At 41.3% G+C, this 21,922-nt stretch overlaps 1 protein-coding gene across 2 annotated transcripts in view; it reads right to left on the reverse strand.

The window, feature by feature from the left end:
* Cenpe (centromere protein E) overlaps positions 1-21,922 on the reverse strand; it is a 61,199-nt gene that overhangs the window by 14,778 nt on the left and 24,499 nt on the right. Inside the window, exons 22-40 of one of the 2 annotated variants that reach the window (XM_041659659.1) lie at positions 21,446-21,760; positions 21,050-21,322; positions 20,779-20,934; positions 19,288-19,491; positions 18,043-18,201; positions 16,075-16,365; positions 15,804-15,953; positions 14,339-14,620; positions 11,748-11,906; positions 11,263-11,547; positions 10,606-10,893; positions 10,117-10,212; positions 9,609-9,890; positions 8,849-9,007; positions 7,436-7,696; positions 4,361-4,465; positions 3,095-3,313; positions 1,359-1,556; positions 310-513 (exon numbers count right to left, since the gene is read on the reverse strand). In XM_041659659.1, coding sequence (XP_041515593.1) covers positions 310-513; positions 1,359-1,556; positions 3,095-3,313; positions 4,361-4,465; positions 7,436-7,696; positions 8,849-9,007; positions 9,609-9,890; positions 10,117-10,212; positions 10,606-10,893; positions 11,263-11,547; positions 11,748-11,906; positions 14,339-14,620; positions 15,804-15,953; positions 16,075-16,365; positions 18,043-18,201; positions 19,288-19,491; positions 20,779-20,934; positions 21,050-21,322; positions 21,446-21,760 — 4,086 coding nt within the window. The remainder of the gene's footprint in view (positions 1-309; positions 514-1,358; positions 1,557-3,094; positions 3,314-4,360; positions 4,466-7,435; positions 7,697-8,848; positions 9,008-9,608; positions 9,891-10,116; positions 10,213-10,605; positions 10,894-11,262; positions 11,548-11,747; positions 11,907-14,338; positions 14,621-15,803; positions 15,954-16,074; positions 16,366-18,042; positions 18,202-19,287; positions 19,492-20,778; positions 20,935-21,049; positions 21,323-21,445; positions 21,761-21,922) is intronic. The other variant, XM_041659667.1, reaches the window with a different exon arrangement.

The raw sequence follows: 21,922 nt of genomic DNA on the forward strand, positions 1-21,922 counted from the left end.
GCCACCAGGGCAAAGGCTCTACCCTCGTAAGCACTGAGCGGAGAGTGAGAAGAGACCAGGGAGGAGAGACAAAATCTCCCGAGTGGGAACTCAGTGTCACATGTGAACAGCCTGCCACCTTCCCAAGCACAAACTGGTTTAATGATCCTGAAGAAGCATAATATAATAGAAGAAAAAATTTTATATAATCAAAATGTTCACAGAGCTCTGACATATAAATTAAAGAAATATAAGCTAGTCTAAACCTTTTAGAAATGAGGAGAAAAAGCAAAGTATAGAAGAGCCTGGATGATGAACAAGCATACTCACGGCTATTTTGCTATTGTAGAAGTTATTCATTTGGCAAACGCGGTTGTTTTCTTCTTGGATGCCACTTTTAAGCTGCTCTGTATCAAAAGGAGTATTCAGCCACTTTTTCAAAAACCGAGTCATTTCTTTCTTATTACTTAGTACTTGCTGAAATTCAGTTTTTATGGCGGGAAAGTCATTTTCTGAAAAATCTTTGAGAATTTCCTGTGTCAAAAATAGGTATCAAATTATATGAACATTAGGAAAGATTTCATCCAAATAACATATAAACTATAAAAATATCATAAAGGGGAGAAATACCTACTATACTCTACTTATAGCACATTAAAGTAAGTGAATTCTAATTTAAACCTTTATTCTGATTACTTGCATAAGAGAATGTTGACATTCTATGTACATGGCAGGCCTTACATGTGTGTTAGGAACTGCAGCCAGTTCCAACATTGCTGGGAGAACAAGAAAGTCCTTATGGTACTGATACAGGGAAGATTCTGACTTCTGAGTTCTCACTAGCTGACATTAAATCTATTTTCTGTCTATGCAGGTCTGACAGCGTCTAAAGGGTTGTCTAGTCCGCTATCATTCGGTGAGTTACTAGTCATTTCAAATGCATACAAAGGTATCTATTTAAAAAGGGCTTAAAATCATATTAAAGCCATTAGAAAAGTATACCTCAAAGGAGGTCAAGATCACGATGGAGAAATCTACAGACAGCTGAACCATGAACTCATGAACTCTTACCCAACAGCTGTGGAGCCTCCATGTGTGGGAGACAGCTGTGAAGCTTGGACTATCTGAGGGGCCCCCGACAGTAGGACCAGGACCTATCTCTGGTGCATGAGCTACCTTGTTGGAGCCCATTCCTTATGGTGCCATGCCCAGCCTTAATGCAAGGGGGAGGGGCTTGGTACTGACTCAAATTAACGTGCCAGACTGTGTTGACTCCCCTTACCTGTTGGGAAGAGTGGATGGGGGTTGTGCTGGGGGAGGGGTGGAAGGGAGAACTGTGGTTGGAATGTAAAATGAAATTAAATTAAAAAAAAGTATACCTCAATATGAAGGTCCATATCCTGGCTCAGTGTGAGGTTCTCCGGGTCTTTGGATGGAATATCACAAGCCCGCTGAAAGCTCCGTATTTTAGTCCACAGTTCATGCTGCTTTTCCACTTCCTGGACAAAAGCCACTTCGAATTTATTGATGAACTCATGTTGCTCTTCCTTTATCTTTGTAATGTGGCTCAACACGTACTTGAAAAAGATAAATTGAAAAATGAGACATTGTATTTAGGGGCATTTTCAGTGCCTGAGATGGCGAGGCCTCCTGTTTACTGTTTATTCTGTGGTAGATGACGGGCCATGCAGGAAGCAGCTACTCTTTATCCACAATTTCTCTTCTCTGCCCACCGGGAGAGCAGCTCTTCCCGACTGCTGTTTCCTTGTTTGACTTCCTATGGGATTCCTCATAGTGAGTGATTCTGTCACATGACCTTTCTATAAGCTCTCTTTTTCCTATTAGTTCATGTGTGTGAATAAACGTGTCCATGGACCCCCGAGGACTGCAGCTCAGGTGGCTGAGTCACAGCCTGGTGTTGGGAGACCACTGGGTCCCCTCTGGAAGAGCAGCCAGGGTCTCAACACCGAGATCTCTCTCCAGCCTTATTACAGAACTTTTGGTTAAACTGCCAATCTGCTGTCAGATATTTGAGATTAAAAAAAAAAATTCATTTTATATAAAATTACATGTATATGTGTGGGTGTGTGCACATGAGTTAGTAGGTGTCCACAGGGTCTAGAAGAGACCTTCAGAGTCCCTGGAGCCAATTTCAGGTGTTGTGAGCTGCTTTGACCTGGGTGTTAAAAGCTGAATTTGAGTCTGTGAAGAAACAGTAAATGAGCCTTCTCTCCAGTCCCATTTTGGATTTTCAAAATATTCTCCTAATAATCTTGTTTGATTAACTCCCCTGCCCACCCATCTGTCATGTCACATACTTCATGATTTTTTTGTTAAGCACATTTAGATGTCTGCCCTTATGTCAATGATAATTTTAATGCTACAGTGGTCCCCAACCTCATAAATCTTGGTTATCTGACCGTCATGATCTGTGAGAGGATTATCAAGTAGAGAAACTCTATACACCCTGGGAAGTTCCATGATTCACAGGGAGCCCCATCAGGGCTCTAGAAGCAGGAATTACCCGCTGGAGTGAGTAACTGACTCCGGGCAGCCACGCTGCCGAGGGCTTCCTTAGATTACTGAACCACCTCCATGTCGAGCAGGAGGCTCCAGGAATGTAGCTTTCCTGAGTCATTACCCCTTGGGTGGGTTTTCGGCCAATGCGGTGGTTCTGAGTCATCCCCGAGTACCCCTCTAAACTGTAACCCCAATTAACTCATTGGTTTACCAAGTTGGATATTGGTGCAACTGTGATTTTGGTCTGTCATGGATTCCCTATCTGGAGTGAACAGACCTGTGTTACATATCATCAGGAAAACTATCACATAACATGTTGTCCGTACCTCTATGATTGCACTTATAACCAATCACAAGCCTGCCTTACTTGATCATGACATCTTTGGGATGGGACTCATGTGGACTCTGAGTATCCTTAAACAGTCTTTAGGCCGACAGGCAGAGCTCAGGCTTTGCTGAACGAATCCTAGCTTCAGATCCATATTAATTTGGTGGTTAATATAAATAGTATCTATGGTAACTCCCAAAAGACTTAAATACATTGAAATGTACAATTGAAATTATAGTATAAGGCCAATACTAAAAAAGCTGGTACCTTAAGTTTCTTCAGGATTCTGTGGAATTCCATGAAACATCTCTGGTTTGCAGTAAAAAGCTTTTCTATCTCTTTGGTTTGTGGGTATGGAAGTGAAAGCTTTGCTTTTATAGAAATCACCAGCTCTTTTTGGGTTTTAGTTTCCTTCTCCAAGTCAAAAGAGAGCCGATTCAAGCACTCATAATCATCACCCATTTCTGAGTATCCTTTCAGGAGCTCCTAAAGGAAACCCGAATTCGTGTTAATGAATACTGGAATTGTAACAAAATGTAACACTGTAATACCTTCTATTGGAAAAAAGAAATGAAGAACTTCTGTTTAAAAGATATAATTAGTGATTTTTAGATTATAGAAGCAATGTATAAGATTGTAAAAATTAACCAGAGAAAATACAATTAAAAAAATCCAACTTTTCTGGCTGATGTTGATAAAAGCAGCAAGAGTCTATGCATGAATCAGCGACCGTGACTCAAACAGCCCCTCTCCCCCGTGCTGTAGTCTGTAATCTGTTACACTGCTTCGACTTCTGCCTCTCTGTCTACATCACTAAAATTCATCTTTCAAGAGCTCTCTCGGTGGGCAGCGGTGCTCTCACCTTTAATCCCAGCACTCGGGAGGCAGAGGCAGGCGGATCTCTGGGAGTTTGAGGCCAGCCTGGTCTACAGAGGCAGCCCAGGACATCCAGGGCTACATAGAGAAACCCTGTGTTGAGAAAACAAAAACAAAAATTCTCTGCTTATATTCCACTTTCAATACTCAAATCTCTCCTTTCCAGACATAGGTCATGTGGTGTCTCTTGCAGCATGACAGAACTCTCCAGTGGACCTCCTCCTACTCGGAGCAAACCTGAGTTTTTCCGTGGCCTCGTGGTCTACTCCTCCATCAGCTTCAAACTTACTTCCTCTCACTAGCTTCCCTCTTGAAACTCCTGGAACAGGAGGCAGCTTCTGCCTTGGGAGCTTTGTACTCTTAGTCCCCTGTCTACAGCACTCATCCCCCAGAGCAAATCGAGCCATTACTGCTTTTAGAGATTTGCTCAGGATTACTTTCCCACACGGTCCTTAAAAAGCAAACCACACACTCCCACTGTGTTATTTGTACATATATGTGCACATGTGTATGCATGCATCACTGTACTAGACTATACTGCTTAGGGAAACATCTGGTATGATCTATTCGCTATACACAGTTTCCTTTAATTCTCTTAGGCTTGACAGGACCTTTGGAACGGTAACAATGCCACACAGCTCCTACAGGAGTTCTTACTTTTATCCTGAGGCACTTTTCTCGAAGCTTTCTTATTCCATGTTGTTCTCCATCACACAGTAACTCCTCTGCATGTTTTACCATCTCTTCATGGTTCTGATGATCCTGGTACAAAGAAATGCATAGCAATAACTACATCTACATAGCAATAACTACATCTACATAGCAATAACTACATCTACATAGCAATAACTACATCTACATAGCAATAACTACATCTACATAGCAATAACTACATCTACATAGCAAGTCTAACCATACATGCTTACATCTTACGTCGGGTTCTTTGATGGAATCAAATATTTCATTGTAATATAACAGTGTTAAAATAGGCAAAAGGAAGTAATAATTACTGCCAAACTACACAGCAAATGACCTCACCTCACTGAACTCACTCAATACGTGCGAGAAGCACACAGCATCTAGAAAAGGACTTGCTGCTCACTAGGTCTTAGATCTCCACTTTGTAACCTCTCAATGTCACCAACTAAATATATCAGAGAACCCAAGCCTTGTATGTTCTTCCACCTTGGGGTGGCAAGTCTAAATATCTTTCATATTCTTTCTGCATTGATTAAAAAATACAGAACAGACATACCCTTCCTCATTAAACTAAGTCATTAGTTTAAGTTGGGCATAGTAATACCTAGAAGAATATCTGCTTGATACAGATTTGCCAAACAAATTATGTCTGTTTGTAAATTTAGACAGGCCCCACATACGCTGGACTCCTAAGTGTTTAATGTTTATGATAACAGTACATGAGGCTTTTTACTTTACCCAGCAAATGTGAAAATAGAAAGTTACATATTTATTTTATATACCCAATTTTTCTAAATTTAATACTACTTTTTAGAGTAGTGAGTTTTAGAGTAGTGACTTTTAAAGATTATTCAGAAATAATGTCAAGAAAACTCTTTTAATCTCTACTTTGCCTTTTCCCTTCTAACTTCAGTAATGAAGGCTCACTTGCTTCAAGAGTCTATCAACAGAGGAAGGGAGGCATTTACTCTTTCGCAGATGTAGTCTTTGCAGTATCTTCCACCTACGGTAAAGCTAGTTTCTTTCTGTGGTTATTGTTTCAGAAATTTAGAAGGAAAATAGTATCTAACAAATCTTTTTTTAAAGATTGAAGAATTTAATTTTCTAAAAAGCACTGTGACTTTTATGCTTCCTTTCTGTGTTATAATTATGGCATGTTTCTTACCACTTTCACTATCTACAGACATTTCCAAAAAGAAAATAAAAAGAGGAAAAAATCCAAAACAAAACTACAACACCCAAATCCAGATAATACACACTGGTGACCCCAAATCCAGATAACACACACTGGTGACCCCAAATCCAGATAACACACACTGGTGACCCCAAATCCAGATAACACACACTGGTGACCCCAAATCCAGATAACACACACTGGTGACCCCAAATCCAGATAACACACACTGGTGACCCCCAGGCTTCAGTCTCAGAGCTGCTCAGCAAAGGCAGGTCTGAACTCACACCCATATCACGTGTTTTAGAGTTTCTCGGAATTGTTCTCTTTCCACTTGGATAGACTCTTTTATCCTGGTTAGCTCCATTGTTTTCCTTGGCTACAATTCTTATTGCTTTAAGGTTTTCATGAACTTTCTTAATTAAGTGCAAGTTATTTTCACCCACACTTTGCACATAGAAATTCTGGACCTCAAACTGCTTCAACTGTTCAATTTCCCTTTTTTTTTTTTTTTTTGCTATAAACTTTATTGACATCTTTCTCTTTAAGAAGCTGAAGCTCTTCTTCCTGCAGTTCTTGGCTCTTGAGATAATTTATGAATAAAAAATTTCTTCACAGAGGGCAATGTCTATTGTTGTGTATGTATACACACATAAACAGAGTATCTTTCTAAATCAATGGTTCAGATTTTAACAGCGTTTGCAGTTTTGACTTTACTGAAATCCTCCCAAATTCAAGTTTTTGAGTTTCATGCTGGTGTTCAAAACCGTTCTAAAATTGAGCATTTCGGACGCTAGCCCATATTTGTGTATTTTATCACTGCTTCTAAGAGAATAAATACGCTCAAAGAAAAATATATGCTCAGTTAGAAATGAGCTCTATAGTATGCCTGGGGTACAAGACGGTCAAAGGAGCCGGGCTTTAATCCCAGAACTCAGGAAGCAGAGACAAGAGATCTCTGTGGGTTCAAGGCCAGCCTGGTCTATAGTGAGTTCTAGGACAGCCAGGGCTATAAAGAGACCCCTGTCTTGAAAAACAAACAAAACTCAAAACCAACACAAAAACAGACCAAAGGAGCCAGAGTACAAGTTCTGACCCTATTTTCCCCACTCCTCGACTTCTTTTTCTCTTTCACTATCTTTTAAGGGCATAGTCACATAAATAATGTGAGGCCTAGAATTCCTTCATAGGGATGAGCCCTATGTAGCCAGTGCCTTGCAGGTGGATATTTGGTTTACTTCTAGATTTTGGTCACCACAAATCACTATACAGAACAATGTATTTTTGCTAAATCAGTGAATATATTGGTTGGGTAAATTCCTAGAAGTGGTACTGTTGAACGAATGTACTGCACGTACTGGTAAGTTTTCAAAGATGCAATAAATATGCTCAGCAGTTAAGAGCACCTGCTGCTTTTTCCCAGTTCCAGGAGCTCCAATACCCTCTTCTAGTTATTTATTTATTTATTTTGGTTTTTTGAGACAGGGTTTCTCTGTGGTTTTGGAGCCTGTCCTGGAACTAGCTCTTGCAGACCAGGCTGGCCTTGAACTCACAGAGATCCACCTGCCTCTGCCTCCTGAGTGCTGGGATTAAAGGCGTGCGCCACCACTGCCCGGCTGCTCTTCTAGTTATTGCAGGTACCACACACACACACACACAGAGAGAGAGAGAGAGAGAGAGAGAGAGAGAGAGAGAGAGAGAGAGAGAGAGAGACGGGGGGGGGGGGAGGGGGGGGAGGGAGGGAGGGAGGAAAGGAGGTAAGGATGAAGAGAAGGAGGGAGGGAAGGAGAGAGCTCATCTATGGATCCTGTACTTTCAAGCAGTGGTGGTTCCAGACAGGAAGAAGGAGCACAGCTCACCTTATGCATGCTGTCCCTTAGGGTCTCCTTAAGCTGGTCTCTCTCCATCTTGAGCATTTCCTCCATTCTCTTTAGATTATCTCTTTCTTTTATTACAGATTTCATTTCTTCAAGATTTTCATGAAGCTTCTGGGCCAGATTTAAATTCTCCATCTCTATCTTACTCAGAGTTAAGCCCTGCTGCTTGAGTTGCTTTTGTGTTTCACTAGCATCTCCTTTTAATGTAAGCAGTTGAAGTTCATTTGCCTTAAGTTCTTGAATCTGGAGACAAGAAATCACATTAGGATAGACTTTTCAAAGAAAGCCTTATCTTTAACTTTTATTGTTTTACTTTATGGTTAAGGGTGCTTTGCCTACATGTATGTCTATGCACCATGTGTATGCCTGGTGCCCATGGAAGTCAGAAGAGGGTGTCAGGAGTCTCCTGGAACTGGAGGTAAAGGAGAGTTGTAAGCCACCAGGTAGTCTGTGGGAATCAACCCTGGGTCCTCTAGGAGAGGACTACTGAGCCATTTCTCCATCTCCAGAAAGCTTCATTCACTTTCCACTATGTGAGTGAGGTGATCATGGAGGGCAGAGGAATGGGAGCCTCTGGGTACTGAGAACTCCTAACTGCAGGCCAGGATATGGACTGCTTCAAGAGAAGGCTGGAGCACAGCTTTGCTGGGAGTGGCCATGCATGCCCTAATCCCAGTACTCTTGGTGGGGGAGAAAAGAATAGTTTCTAAACCGACTAAGACAGCAATCTTTCCATCTAATTTTTATAAATGGTTCCTAAAGGCAGTTTTCTTTTGAGGTATAACACATAGAGAGTATACTAATCTTAAATGTAGACTTTGGGTTTTTGGTGTTTCTTTCCTTTTTTTTTTTTTTTTGAGGATCTCTCTGTGTAGCCCTGGCTCTCCTAGAACTCTCGCTATAGACCAGGTTGGCCTTGAACTCATAGAGATCCACTTGCCTCTGCCTCCCAAGTGTTGGGATTAAAAGCATGTGCTACCACCACCTGGCTTAGTTATTCTTGATATATGCATACATCTATAAAACCATAACCCAGACCAAACTAGACAGCATTTCCAGCATCCAACATCTGCGTACCCTTTCCTTGAGGTTAATATAAACCTGACCTTTAACACCCTGGTCTACTTTTGTTTCCTTTGGAACTTAAGATGACAAGGCAGTCCCCACTCACTCGCTGATATGCAGGCTGTTCTCACTTTCCCACTGTTCTGGATAAATTGCTGTGAACATTGTTGTTGGCTGTGCAGGAGAATGGGCATTGCCCTTTTCAGTACACACCCAAGGGAAGGAAATGCAGGCCTTACAGTGAGCGCTGCCGGACTATTTCCCAGTATGGAGAACCTTTATAACCCCAAAGGCTTTCAGATGTGAACAAACGGGATGCCCAATCAATACCTTTTCCTGTAATTTAATATTTGCATTTTCTAATTCCATTTTCATATTTGATACTTCATCTGTCTTCTTGGACACACTCCCTCTGAGTCTATCAATGGTTTCCTGGTGCTCCTTCAGGTCCATGTGCGCAATTCTTAGTTTTTCTTGCTTTTCCAGGTCCTTTTAAAACAGGAACATATCTTAACATTAAATAGCATTTTCAGAAATAAGTGTTTACCAGTGGACAGTTCTGTGGGTCTGTTTTCCCGTCCTTCTTTTACGTAGGTTCCAGAGAATGAACTCGGATCGTCAGGCCGGTGCAGCACATGCTTCACCCAGTGAACCAAACTGGGGGGCGAGGGGGGCGGGGGAGAGGCTCTCACTACTTAATATTCTTTACTGTTAGAAATCCACAGACCTTCTCCTGATTGGGACACTGAGACCAACCAACTTGCACAGAATTTTGGCATATTGCTTGTATTTGCCATTTCTTCCTAAGACACCTTTAGGTTGTTTCTTTCCCATTTTTATCACAAACTGTTATAACCAAGCAGCACCGAGAACTACGTGTACATATATTTATGTATACGCTCATCTGCACATACACTTCTTTGACAACTGGATCAGTATATATCTAGGTTAAAAACTCCACAAAGAAACGCTGAATTCAAACAGTTCAAGAACACAAACCACCTGCCATTCCTGTCGGAATGAAGGACTCAATGCCGAGCCACCCCTGCCCAGGTGATCTGGAAACCTGCTAGGGCAGGACAGAACGTACACTTGCTTCCATTTGTTGAAGACTTTTCCTCAGTTGGTCTCGCTCTACTCTGAGGGCTTCATCCATAATTTTTAGCTCATCGTTTTCCTTGGTGACAATTCTTATTTCTTCAAGGTTTTCATAAACTTGCTGAGTCAACTTTAACTTCTCTATTTCTATGTTCTCCAGAGTTGAACTCTGGGCTCCCAGCTGCTTCTTCAATTGCTCCATCTGATCCATCCTTTCCCCGAGCTCAGCTTCTACCTGAGAAAGTTGATGTGCTTTTTCCTGGAGTTCTTGGCTCTTAAGACAATCATATAATAAGTTAGAGCACTGAACATGAGCAAAAATCCCCAAACAACAGTCTTAAAATTCAATCAGCAAATCATGAGCTTCAAATTTAGACAGGTTCACAGTTTACACAGAGGATCTGACTTCAGTTTCGGTCTATCCAGATTAAAAATACCCGCGCTTCTAGAACTGCATGTGAGCGTACTAAGTCCCCTTGGATACGTGACAGTTCATCTACCTTATCAGACACACTCTCCCTGAGCTTGTTGATAGTCTCCTGGTGCTCTTGCAGGTGCACACAAGCAACTCTCAGCTCCTCGTCTTTTTCCAGACCCTTAATTATTAGGAAAAGAAAGAAGACATTGAAGAAAAACAGTTCAGACAGAAGCTATACCAAAGATCAAAGGCCTCCCAGTCCTCACTCTTGAGCTGCTCCAGGATGTGACTACATATTCTAGATGAGCCACTGTTAGCTCACCAGGAGGACACTACAGACACAGTGCCAGTCTACTTTGTTAGCTAAGGTACAGCACTCTGTGATCCAGATACGCTGTGTTTCTTTTACCAGTCCCCTATGAATGGAGAGTGTGAATCTGCTGTCTTTGCAGGACCATGCAAATGTGTGTAGTGTAAAATGCTACAACTAGATTCTTGGGACAAATTGTACACTTTGCCCAAGTGTCATTAGCACATTAAGCTGCATGATGGCGGAGAAATGGCAACTCACTCTAGTTACTGTCTCTTTAAGGCTCTCCTCCAGCTGGTCTCTCTCTACCGTGAGGCGCTCCTCCAAACTCCTAAGCTCATCTCTTTCTTTTGCTACAGATCCCATTTCGTCAAGGGCTGCATGAAGCCTTTGAGTCAAGGTTACATTCTGCATTTCCACCCTCTCCAGAGTTGCCTTCTGGGCCTCCAGCTGCTTGGTCAAGCGTTCCACTTCATGTCCGCTTCCTTGGCTCTCATTAACAGTCTTCATGGCTAGGCATTCACGCTCGCTGTCCTCAAGTTCTTGGAGCTGAGAAAATAAGTTAGGTCACAGGTCCACAGAAGTGGGTTTTGCTTGTTTTTAAGAGAAAGGCAGATGTTTTTACATTTAGTCTAACGATGCTGTGCTTCTTTGATGAGATGGAGGGAACGAATAAGTACATGTCCTTTTCTATGTAACTGAAAGTCAGCATTTGCCTTTGCAAATCCAAGTACCTGCTGCTTGATCCACTTCCCCTTGAAACATCACTTGAACTAGTAATCTCTATGTCATCACTCAGATGACTACTACAGTTTTAGCTTCCCCTTTATCATTACAGAAAAATTAATAAAACTTAGCAGGTGACATCACAATCATCTTAGTCCTTGTTTTGTTTCCCTCAAATTAGCAGAGACTTACCTTAGCGCCAATTTCTTTCACGGTTTCTTTCTGCTGTTTGCTTTCCATACGGAGAGCCTCCTGTATTCTTCTGAGCTCATCTCTTTCCTTAGTTAGAATCCTCACTTCCTCCTGACTTCCTTCTAGCTCCTTAGTCAGCTGGAGCCTGTCACTCTCCAGCCTCTGCAGTGTCGAGTCCTTGGCTAGGAGAAGCGCCTGGACTTGGTCTAGTTCATTCATTTTCCCTTGCGCCTCATTAGTTTCTTTTATATTAAGTTGTTCCTGTTTCTCACAGAGTTCTTGAATCTTTAAACAACAATGAAACAAGTTATCAGCACAAAATATACAGGCACATGTGTATGCGTGCACAACACACACAGTCTCTTTCTCCTATTTTAATGAAAAAAATATAGAACAGATTCCAAAATAAATGAGTATGTGAGCAGTAGTCTTCAAGTTAGCAACACCCTCTGGTCTCCTCCCCCTGCTTCTCTCCCTCAGTTTACCTTTCTCTCTAGTTCATCAGTGGCCGACTTTAGTTGTGCACGAATACTTGACAGCTCGGTTTCCTTCTGGGAGAGGCTCGCTCTTAGTGCGTCAATATTTTTCTCTTGCTCTTTCAGGCAACAACGAGCAACGTTAAGTTCCTCTTCAGTTTCTAGATGCTTTAGTATTAGAGAAAATTCCAAGAAGTTTATGGAAATCTAACCACTATAGTATAACTACCTCCATTTTGAAAAGCGTTGCTTATAAAGCTCTTGAGAAATATAGAGCAAAGAGGAAACTCTGAGTTGTGACATCTCTGAGATGCTGTGATGGCTCATGCTCTGCCTGGGGAACCGGCTGCAGGCACAATAGACCCCTTTCTCCTCTGACAGGTACAGCACAATAGCCCCTTGGGAGCGAAAGTAGCAAGGATACATTGTTGGTAACCAGCAGTTCTCAAATTAGATTTAAGACCTGCTCAACAAGAAAGAAATCATACCTGGTGCTGGAAACTGAGCCAACTATTCGGGGTTAGGGAAGTCATGGATTTTGGAGGGTCTATAAACACCTTTCTACTAAGCTAGCACAGTCCCTAGCTACATGCCTAATACTTGTCCTTTCTACTAAGCTAGCACAGTCCCTAGCTACATGCCTAATACTTGTCCTTTCACAACTCGAGCATTTCTGTTTCTCCTCTCGGTGACCTGGAGCCGGCTCTGCTCTGCGCTGCTCTATCAGCTCCCCCCCCCCCCCCCCAAATCGTCTCACTGCCCTTCCACATCCAAGAACTGGTCTTGTCTGTGAGAGCTTCCTGTATCTTAAGGGAATTCCAAGACAATACATTTGATAACTAAAGATAATTATAAAGAAAAGAAATTAGGCATTTTCTTATATGATGGAGAGAGTATCCAATGGCTCATTTACAGAGTAAGTTTTCCACTTCTCCCACTCTCCAGGCAGTTAATATGTTTATTTAAGGGCTCATTGCATTGTCAAGTGTCATATTAGACAAAGCTACAGACAAAATAGTGAGTTTTTTCTTTCTTTCTATGATTTCTGCCAGAATCACACTTTAGGGGGAAAAAACAGACGCTATGACAAATTTCACCAAACAGAAGAGATGAGCTACTCAGGGCATTACTGTCAGGCATACTTATCATCATGGGTGATTGGAAAGGCTTTCTAGGGAACAAAGACCTGAGAGCTGAGGGAGAAAGCACCACTCACAAAAGGCACACGTGTAAGTCCTGCAGGTGGGGAAATGATCAGATTACTAACAAGTCCTGAGGAGAACAGAAGGGCACAGAGGGCATCATGGAAAGGGAGGCTGCAGCAAGGTTAGATACCGGTAGGGTCTGTGGTCCTGGGCCTCATGGGCCATGAGTGGAGTCTAGGTTTTAAAGAGTAACACTAATAGAGTGAACACATTCAAGAAAACAGCACTTTGCCGGGCGATGGTGGCGCACGCCTTTAATCCCAGCACTCGGGAGGCAGAGGTAGGCGGATCTCTGTGAGTTCGAGACCAGCCTGTTCTACAGAGCTAGTTCCAGGACAGGCTCCAAAGCCACAGAGAAACCCTGTCTCGAAAAACCAAAAAAAAAAAAAAAAAAAAAAAAAAAAGAAAACAGCACTTTGTCTCAGAATGGGAACTGTATTAGATACGTGTAAGAATGAACGTAAGCACCCACACGGAGGCTCAGCACTTTCTTGAGCATCAGGCATGCACGTAGTAAACATGTATAAGCAGGCAAAACACACAGACACATAAGATAATAAAAATCTAAAACAAAATGAATATAGGGAGTGACAAAGAAATAATGGTGATTCTGTATAAGGGTATTGGTAATGTGGATAAAAAAACTGGAGGGTTTTTAACACACAGCCAACCTTTGATAAAAAACACTGTGTCTACAAAGTCTACCCGTTCGTGTAACACACACGCACATACACTCATTCAAGCATGCATGCACGCACACACACATACACACGTGAACACACACACACACACCAGCACGGTTTGGACACTGTACTGCAGTGAGTGAACAGGAAGATACAGCAAGAGCAGGGATGATTTCCAGGTTTCCAACCAAAGCGAAGAAGACAGAAATGCCTTCTAGGAGAAAAGGATTTTCTGGCAATTTAATACAGGACCTCACCCCTTGTCTCAGACTCCCAGAGTGAGGAGATTATATACAGTTCCCTATGACTAGGCATAGTGTGGAAGCGTGGACTCAAAGAAAGAAAGAAATAAATATTCTCTTTTCTGTTATTAAAGCATTGATTCTTCTAAGTCAATTTTGAATACTCAAGAACAAAGATGTTCGGACAGTTTCAATTATTTCTTTACATTCAGAAATAATTTTTAATTATCCTGCTTCCTGTCATTACATGATTAGAACCACCTGCAGAGTTAGCACTGAGATTTTTAAATGTGGCACAAGCAACCCTTTTATAAAACACTAGTTAAGAAGGAAGAAAGAAGCTCATTTATCTAAACACAGTGGTAAACATGCCTGTGTCCTAGAACTGGGGAAAGGGAGGCAAGAGAAATATGAATTCAAGGCCAAGTCTGGTTACATGAGACTATCTCAACACAAAACAAAATACTCACTTTAGCCAAAGTTTTTCTGGCATCTTCTTTCAGCTGGGCACACTCGACATGAAGTGTTTCTAGCATCATTTTCAAGTCGTCCCTCTCTTCAGCGAGACATGTGATCTCTTTCTGACTTTCTTGAAGCTTCTCAGTCAGCCCAAGCCTCTCTATGCTTTCTGGTGGCTCTGAATCCGCTGTTCTGCAGTGTTCTTCCAATGGCTCCAGTTCATCCACTTTTCCTGGAATCTCCTTGACTTCGTTCAAAACAGGAAGGAGCTCTTGTTCTTGAAGCTCTGGGATCTTGTGATATTGATAAAGTGCAGTGTTACTAACTAGAGATTCCATTTCTTTTTTTAAATAGAAAAGATCAGGAAATTTTACCCAGCAATGAATGTGACCTTGAATATTAGAGTCTCCCTTAGGGCAATAAGTCTCTGTTATACTCTCTCTCTTTCAGTCCCTGTGGATTCTATATGACGTCACTACCAGTCTGTCATGCTTCCTTTTTTGCTTCCAAAGTGATCCAATCTGTATATATTATCATCACACTATTAATTCAGCTACAGGCTTAGTTTCTAGACTTGTTCTCAAATTATAAGCAAAAAAGGAAATTGTCTTTGGTGCTTATGAATATTCCAGTAAATGTATAGTCCCCATCTTTTGTTGAATCCCAATGCCATCTCTCATGTTTTCTTTTGTGCACACTGACTTCCTATTCACACCAATCGCTAGTGGAATGATGCACTTTGCGTACCATATTCCCACAGGCATCACGTTAGAACTGAGGGACTGTCACGTGCACACACTGACAAAAAGACCTGCTTTATTACACAGTACTTCCAGTGCTTGGCAAAGAGCAGACTGCTCAGTTATCCCATTGTCATCTTTCCATAACAGTTACAATTATTTGATGGTGTCTTATTCATTTATGATTGTTCATTTATCAGCTTCTACTACAAACCAATCAGGATTTTGTCCCTCCATTACCACTGTTTTTCTTTCTCTTTTCTTTTTTTTAAAAAAATATTTATTTATTTATTATGTATACAATATTCTGTCTGTGTGTATGCCTGAAGGCCAGAAGAGGGCACCAGACCTCATTACAGATGGTTGTGAGCCACCATGTGGTTGCTGGGAATTGAACTCAGGACCTTTGGAAGAGCAGGCAGTGCTCTTAACCGCTGAGCCATCCCTCCAGCCCCTCTCTTTTCTTTCTTTAAACAGGATCTTACATAGGCTATCCTTAAACTCTCTGTGGAGTATGGAGTCTTAACTCCTGATTCTCCTGCTCCACCCAGCAAGTTCTGAGGTTACAGGTATGCACCAACCTGACTTTCCCCTTTATATCTGTAACCCAGACTATGTCTACTCCAGTAGACAGTCAACAAATTCCTAGCCGATGGATACATTATAACTATCTACTTATTTTTCTTCAAAGGAGGAAGAAAGAAGTGGCCGAGGACATGAGGCAAAAATGACATACCTTTTCTTGCGATTCGGTATTGGATTTTTCTGTGTTCTGAGCGCTTGCTACCTGAGCTTCTTTCTCAGAAATGCTTCTTAGCTCGTCAGTGATTTCTTGGTGCTCTTTGAGATGTGTGTGAGCAACGCTTAGTCCTTCTGTTTGTAGGCCCTTAGGAAGTGAAATGTAAAGAATTTTACAGCCCTTGCTCAACACTGCCTCCCTCTTTCCAGCTGACTAGGTTTCCAAAGAAACATTTAGCATATAGAGAAAAGGCTACAGTATTACTTACCGTAGCTTTGATTTCTCTTGCATATTCTGCAAGCTGCCTTCTCTCTATTTCAAATGATTCCTGCAATTCCTTTAGATCATTTCTTTCTTTGGTTAGAGATTTCAACTTCTCACAATTTTCCTGAAGTTTCTGAGACAACTCAAGTCTCTCTGCTTCCATGCGCTCCAACGCCAGTCCTTGGCTCCTGAGTTGATCCTTTAGGCTCTCCATTTCAGTCATCCTTTCCCGCATCTTACTCACATCTTCCTCTGCACTGAGAAGGAGGTGCTGCTTTTCTTGGAGTTTCTGGTTCTTAGGAGGGACAATTTTTTATAATTACCATGTTACTGATACTTTGCTAAATTTTTATGTAGTACCATTAACAGAGCATTGTCTACACAGAACAAACAGACAAGCACCATTAAGAGTGAACTAGCCCTCTAGACATGCTTATGGTTGGTTAAACAATTCAGGACTATTCAGAATGTGAACTTGATTGGAAACGGGACTTTTAAAGATATAACTAACTGTAAGCCTTGAGATTAGATTCTTTTGGACTACAGTGGTCCTTCAAATCAATGGCAGGAAAGGACACAGAGAAACCAGGAAGAGCAGGCTACGAGAAAACAGCATTAGAGACTGGAGTGGTGTAGTCCCAGGGCAGCTGGGAGATATCAGATACTAGGAAGAAGCACAAAAGAACTCTTTACTGAGCCATCAAAAGGAACACCACTGGTACTTCAACTTTTAAAGGACTAAGAACGGTGACAATGCTGCCTGTGGAGGCACTGGGGAGGCAGAGGCGGTGGGTCTCTACAGAGTGAGTTCAAGGAGGGAGGGAGGGAGGGAGGGAGGGAGGGAGAGAGGGAGAGAGAGAGAGAGAGAGAGAGAGAGAGAGAGAGAGAGAGAGAGACAGTGATATATTGCTTGTCTGGTCTTGTAGACCAGTAACTTTATGGTAATTCTGGTATTATTACCTTGGAAACTTACATAAATTGATCAAGGTAGCAAGATGAGAAAATAAAACTAAAAAGCCAAGAGACTAAAGTACATAAGTATAGATTCCAAATAACTATAATTCCCTATGATATAAATATTACACACTTATTATTTGTTTCTTTAGAGATAGTCTCATTCTGTAGTCCAGGCTGGCTGAGAACACTCTAGGAAGTCCAGGCTGGTATCAGATTTACAGTGGCCCCCTTGCCTCGGCCCCCAAACTGCAGGGATTACAGCTGTGAGTGACCATATCTGTTTTCCATCGTCTTTTACTTTTAACAAGATGTTTACAGAATGGACCAAATAAACTCAGAAGCATCAACTATTATCAGCTGCTGATTTCACTTCTTTGAGGAGTTAAAAAAAAACACAAGGTTTTAAAGTAAATTCAATTATATAAAAGGAGTTGGGATTTAAAAAAAAAAAGAATGCTACTCAGAACATGGCACAAACTACAGTATGCCATCCAGCAGTGGCATTGCTCTCATCCTAACAGAAGGAAGCTGTAGAGTCACTCAGTCGCTGGTCATAGTCTCAGGCCTCACATGACTTTACTTCTCTTTTACCAGAGATGCAGAAACCTGTCAGCATCCAAGATGGCGATTGTGAGCAGCCTTATAATTCAAAGAAACGCCAACACGACTCCATATGGGAGGAACTTTTATTTGATGACTAATATTTCTCAAGTACTCAGAGTGTCTAATCCATGGTAGTACTCTTTAATTTTGATGGATGACTATATTACATGATTAATTTAGACCATCTAAGGCTGCCTGACTCTCACCTAAAGATGTTATAATTATATAATCTTTGCAAGGACTTAATTAAGAATTTAATACAAATAGAAACTTCAAACTGTTAACATTAATACTTCTTCACTTTGGAGATATTCCCTATTCCTTAATTTAAGACTAGAGGAAACACATTTATTAGCTTTGTGGTTTGTGTGGTGGGGACAGTCAAGGCAACAGTGTGGGAAGGGAAGCGCACCTTTTCCTCTAACTCTTCCTCTACCTCTGCCAATCTCTCACACGCCCTGGAGAGCTCGTCGCTCTTCTTGGAGGCTTCGTCTTTTTCCCGTGCAGCTATCTCTTGTTGCCTTTGGAGTTCATCTCTAAGAATTCTTAATTCCTCCTGGTTTTCAATAGTCTAGAGTTTAAAAAAAGTTCTAGATTAGAATTTATAATATTTTCTCATCTTTATGAAATCAGGAAAACTTAGAAATTCTTTTGACTCAAAATGAAGAAATCAAAGTGATACTGCATAGACAAAGACAACTCTAAAGTGGTCAGTCTGCTTTCAGTGGCCAAAAAGACTAAAGCCAAATTGTTTTTCTTATGTATTTATGGCTTTGCATTCAAGTACTGATCAATGAGCAGCCAGTTCACAATGGCTCCCACCCTTTGCTGGAAGAATGTGGAACTAATCCATTATGAAGATCACATAACAGCAGACTTGAATACGAAGGTCATCGAAACATAACGAATCAGAGAAGGAACACGCTTTGTGTCTGCATGCTAATTTTCATTTAGTCTGTTGATAAAACAGACGAAACAATTCTAAATACAGAAAATTAAAACAGCACAGATTATAGGTTCTAGGGGATCCACAGTGAATTTCCTAAATTATTAATTTCAACCCATACAAAAACCTTATAGTAGATAAAAACAAACAAAAAAACAAAACCTAGCCGGGGATTACTGGCAAGCACTAATGACTTAAAACAAAATTAAAAGTTACAATAGCAAAAGAGAAACATCTAGGAACCAATTTAACAAAATACGTATGATACCTGCAAACTATAACACAACATTAAGAGAATATATTATTAAGAATATTCAATGGCTAAAAAAACTTTTTATGAAAAAGTTTCAACATCTTTTGTTGCTAGGGAACAGTAAGGTAAGATAGGTACATTTGAAAAAGAATGGCTAAAATTGAAAGCACAAATAAATATAAAGTGTTGGTAAGGGGAATATGGAGCCACCAGAATTCTATTTATTTGTTGATGGAAATGTAAAATGGCAGAGCTGATCTGAAAATCAATCTGGAAAATTATTACCAAGTTAACACATAACACCCAGGGACTCTATATAGGCAGAGACATTTGTCAAAAGTCATCCAACCTACACTTTCATGACATATCTACTGCATATAGATTATACCCAAATGAAGTTAATAATATCAAAATAAACAGATAAAATGTATAACCAGCTGTAGAGAGCCAGATCTTACCACTTCGATATTTTCCTTCAGGTCCATCTTCAATTGCTCCTTTTCTGCAATAAGACTTTCCAGTGTTTGTTGGAGTCCACTATTCTCCTGCATTAAAGAATGTATTTTCCTCTGTTCATCCGTTACCCCATTATCGCTATCACCTGAAACCGATGTTTGGGCATTTGCAGCCAGTAGATTCTGCTCTTCATCTATGCCATCCACCTAAATATGAATACATTAAAGAAGAGTTTAGGTAATTAACAACTACCTTAATATTAGTAAAGTACCCACTTATATTCTGTATCAAGTGCTAGCCTCATATCATCACCCGAGTCTCCTCGACAGGCGCTAGGCACTATTTCTATCCCGATTTGGTAATGAGGGAACTCAGATTTACACAAGACCATGAGAGCACACACAGCCAGCTTTGGACACAAGTGGTCAGGCTCCAGTACTGGTGTTCTATACCTGTTCACTGGTAAGAGCCACCTAGGTAGCTGTACCATTGCAATTTTCATGTACAATAGGTTAACCTGACTCTGTGGACATTCATTTACTCAAACTGATTAGATAATCAAGATATGCCTTTCCTGCCTATATATATTCCTTAAATATTCCAATTATACAACTGTAGCATTTTGGTTTTTCTTTTTTTGTTTTTTGATTTTTTTGTTACAAAAAGAATGAATACTGACGACTTTATGGCTTCCCTGAGTTCTGATGGTTACAGTTGGAATGAGAAAACACAGACTTTGTTCCTCGTCAATGGGCCGGTCCTGGACTGAATGAAAAGGAAAAGGGGGCGGAGCTGCAACATCCACCCCTCTACTTCCCGACTGGGAGCAGGATCTCTGCTGCCCTGAGTTCCCAGCACGGTGCATTAGACCTTTTACACCCGGAGGCCAAGCAATTTCCACTTAATTGCTTTTGTCAGGTATTTTGTCACAGCAACAAGAGAGCAACCTAAGGAATACACGAACTTTGGTGATGCCATGATTCCTTAGGCAGGTACACCAGTGGTGGGAAATAGCTCATGGGGTTATGCTTTATGCCTCAGGGAGGAGTGGCCTGGCACTACCCTGAAGGAGAATCTATTGCTAAGAAACAGCCTTGAGGAAAAAGTCCAGGCTCCCAATAATTTTACCAGACTCTTCACGATCTTGTCCCTGTCCAAAACATGTCACCTAGTCTCAAATTCTGTCTTCCTATTCATTAAGAGGTTTTAAAAATACTTTCAAAACTTGATGTTATCTCAGGGCTTTTCTATCTGTCATAGTTTTCCTTGAATTATTTTCCTATTCTAATTGACTCCCCGGCTTCCACCGTTCAGGGGTGCATTATCCTGGTTATGTTTCCACTGCTGTCACGGAATGCTGATCAGGGGCACCTGGGGAGGGAAGAGTTTATTTCACCTCACAGGTTATGGTTCAGCACTGCAGGAAATAAGGCAGTGTCTGATGTTAAAGAGCAGCTTGTAGAAGCAGACGGAAAGTCAACCATCATTCCTACCTTCCGCTCAACTTCGTCTCTACTTCCTCCACTGTCCTCCATGTGCAAATTCTTGGACATCTCCTCAGCAGCTTTCATTTTCAGCACGTTAATTGTTTCTTGGTGTTGCTTCAAAGACTCAAGTGCATTTAGTAACTGTTCTTGAGTCTCTACGTTCTTGGCAAGAGAAAAAGAAAACCATTTCCATCAGGATGTGAAGTATACTGATCTTACAGTTACTACTCAATCATACACGACATGACTCCCGCAGTTCTACCCGGCTGAACCATACCATGTTTACAGTGTCCTGAATGTCACTTCTCAGTTGGTCCCTCTCCATCTGCAGGCTTGTTTGGAGTTGTTTTAGGTCTTCCTTTTCTTGGGTTAAGACTCTTACTTCTTCCAAGGTTTGCTGAAGCCTCTCAGTGAGCAGTGCTCTCTCCTTCTCTGCAGACTGCAGGCTGGCCTCTCTGTGTTCTAACTGCATTCTCAGCTCGTCCATTTTATCTGACCTCTCTTGACTCTCGTTTGTTTTCTGCTGAAGCTCTTGAGTCTTGTGGGAAAGCTTTAAAGAAAAAGTGTGATAGAGTAAAAGCAGAACGTTGTATCACACGTAGACAAACTCACGTGCATGCAGACCACACTCAGGAAAGCAGAAGCCCGTTTCTCATCGACAGTTTGTACCAACCTCAGCCTTCAAGGAATCCAAACTTGAACCAAGGTTTTCTGCTTCGTTAGAGAGATTTCCTATTTCCTGTTTCATCCTCTCATTGTCCTCCAGAACTACTTCATATTTCTGCTCGAGTTCCACGTGAAGGGCTTCCAGTGTTTGGTATGCTTCCTCTCTGCTTTTGCAATTCAGCTGGGAAGCTGGAAGGTCTTCTTTAGTCCTTCCAATTTCTTCAAGTAAAGCTTGAATTCTACTGTCCTTATGAGCTACTTCAGAAAACAAGTTTTCCCTTTCTGAGGTTCTTAAACAGAGCTCTTCAGATTTCTCATGCAGCTGTGGAAAACAAGTCAGAATTAGGGATGGTAGCAAAATTTGATAGATACCCTGAAACAACTTTCTGAAAACTTTGAACGTTAGCAAAGGTTGTGAGGAATGAATGGCGGTCATTTTCATTTGCGGCTCTGAGAGTCGACCTCAGAGCACAGTGCACAGCAG

This window comes from Microtus oregoni, unplaced genomic scaffold, assembly GCF_018167655.1.
Source record: "Microtus oregoni isolate MIOR12 unplaced genomic scaffold, Mior012 000000F_ref0000247, whole genome shotgun sequence".
Lineage (NCBI taxonomy): Eukaryota > Metazoa > Chordata > Mammalia > Rodentia > Cricetidae > Microtus > Microtus oregoni.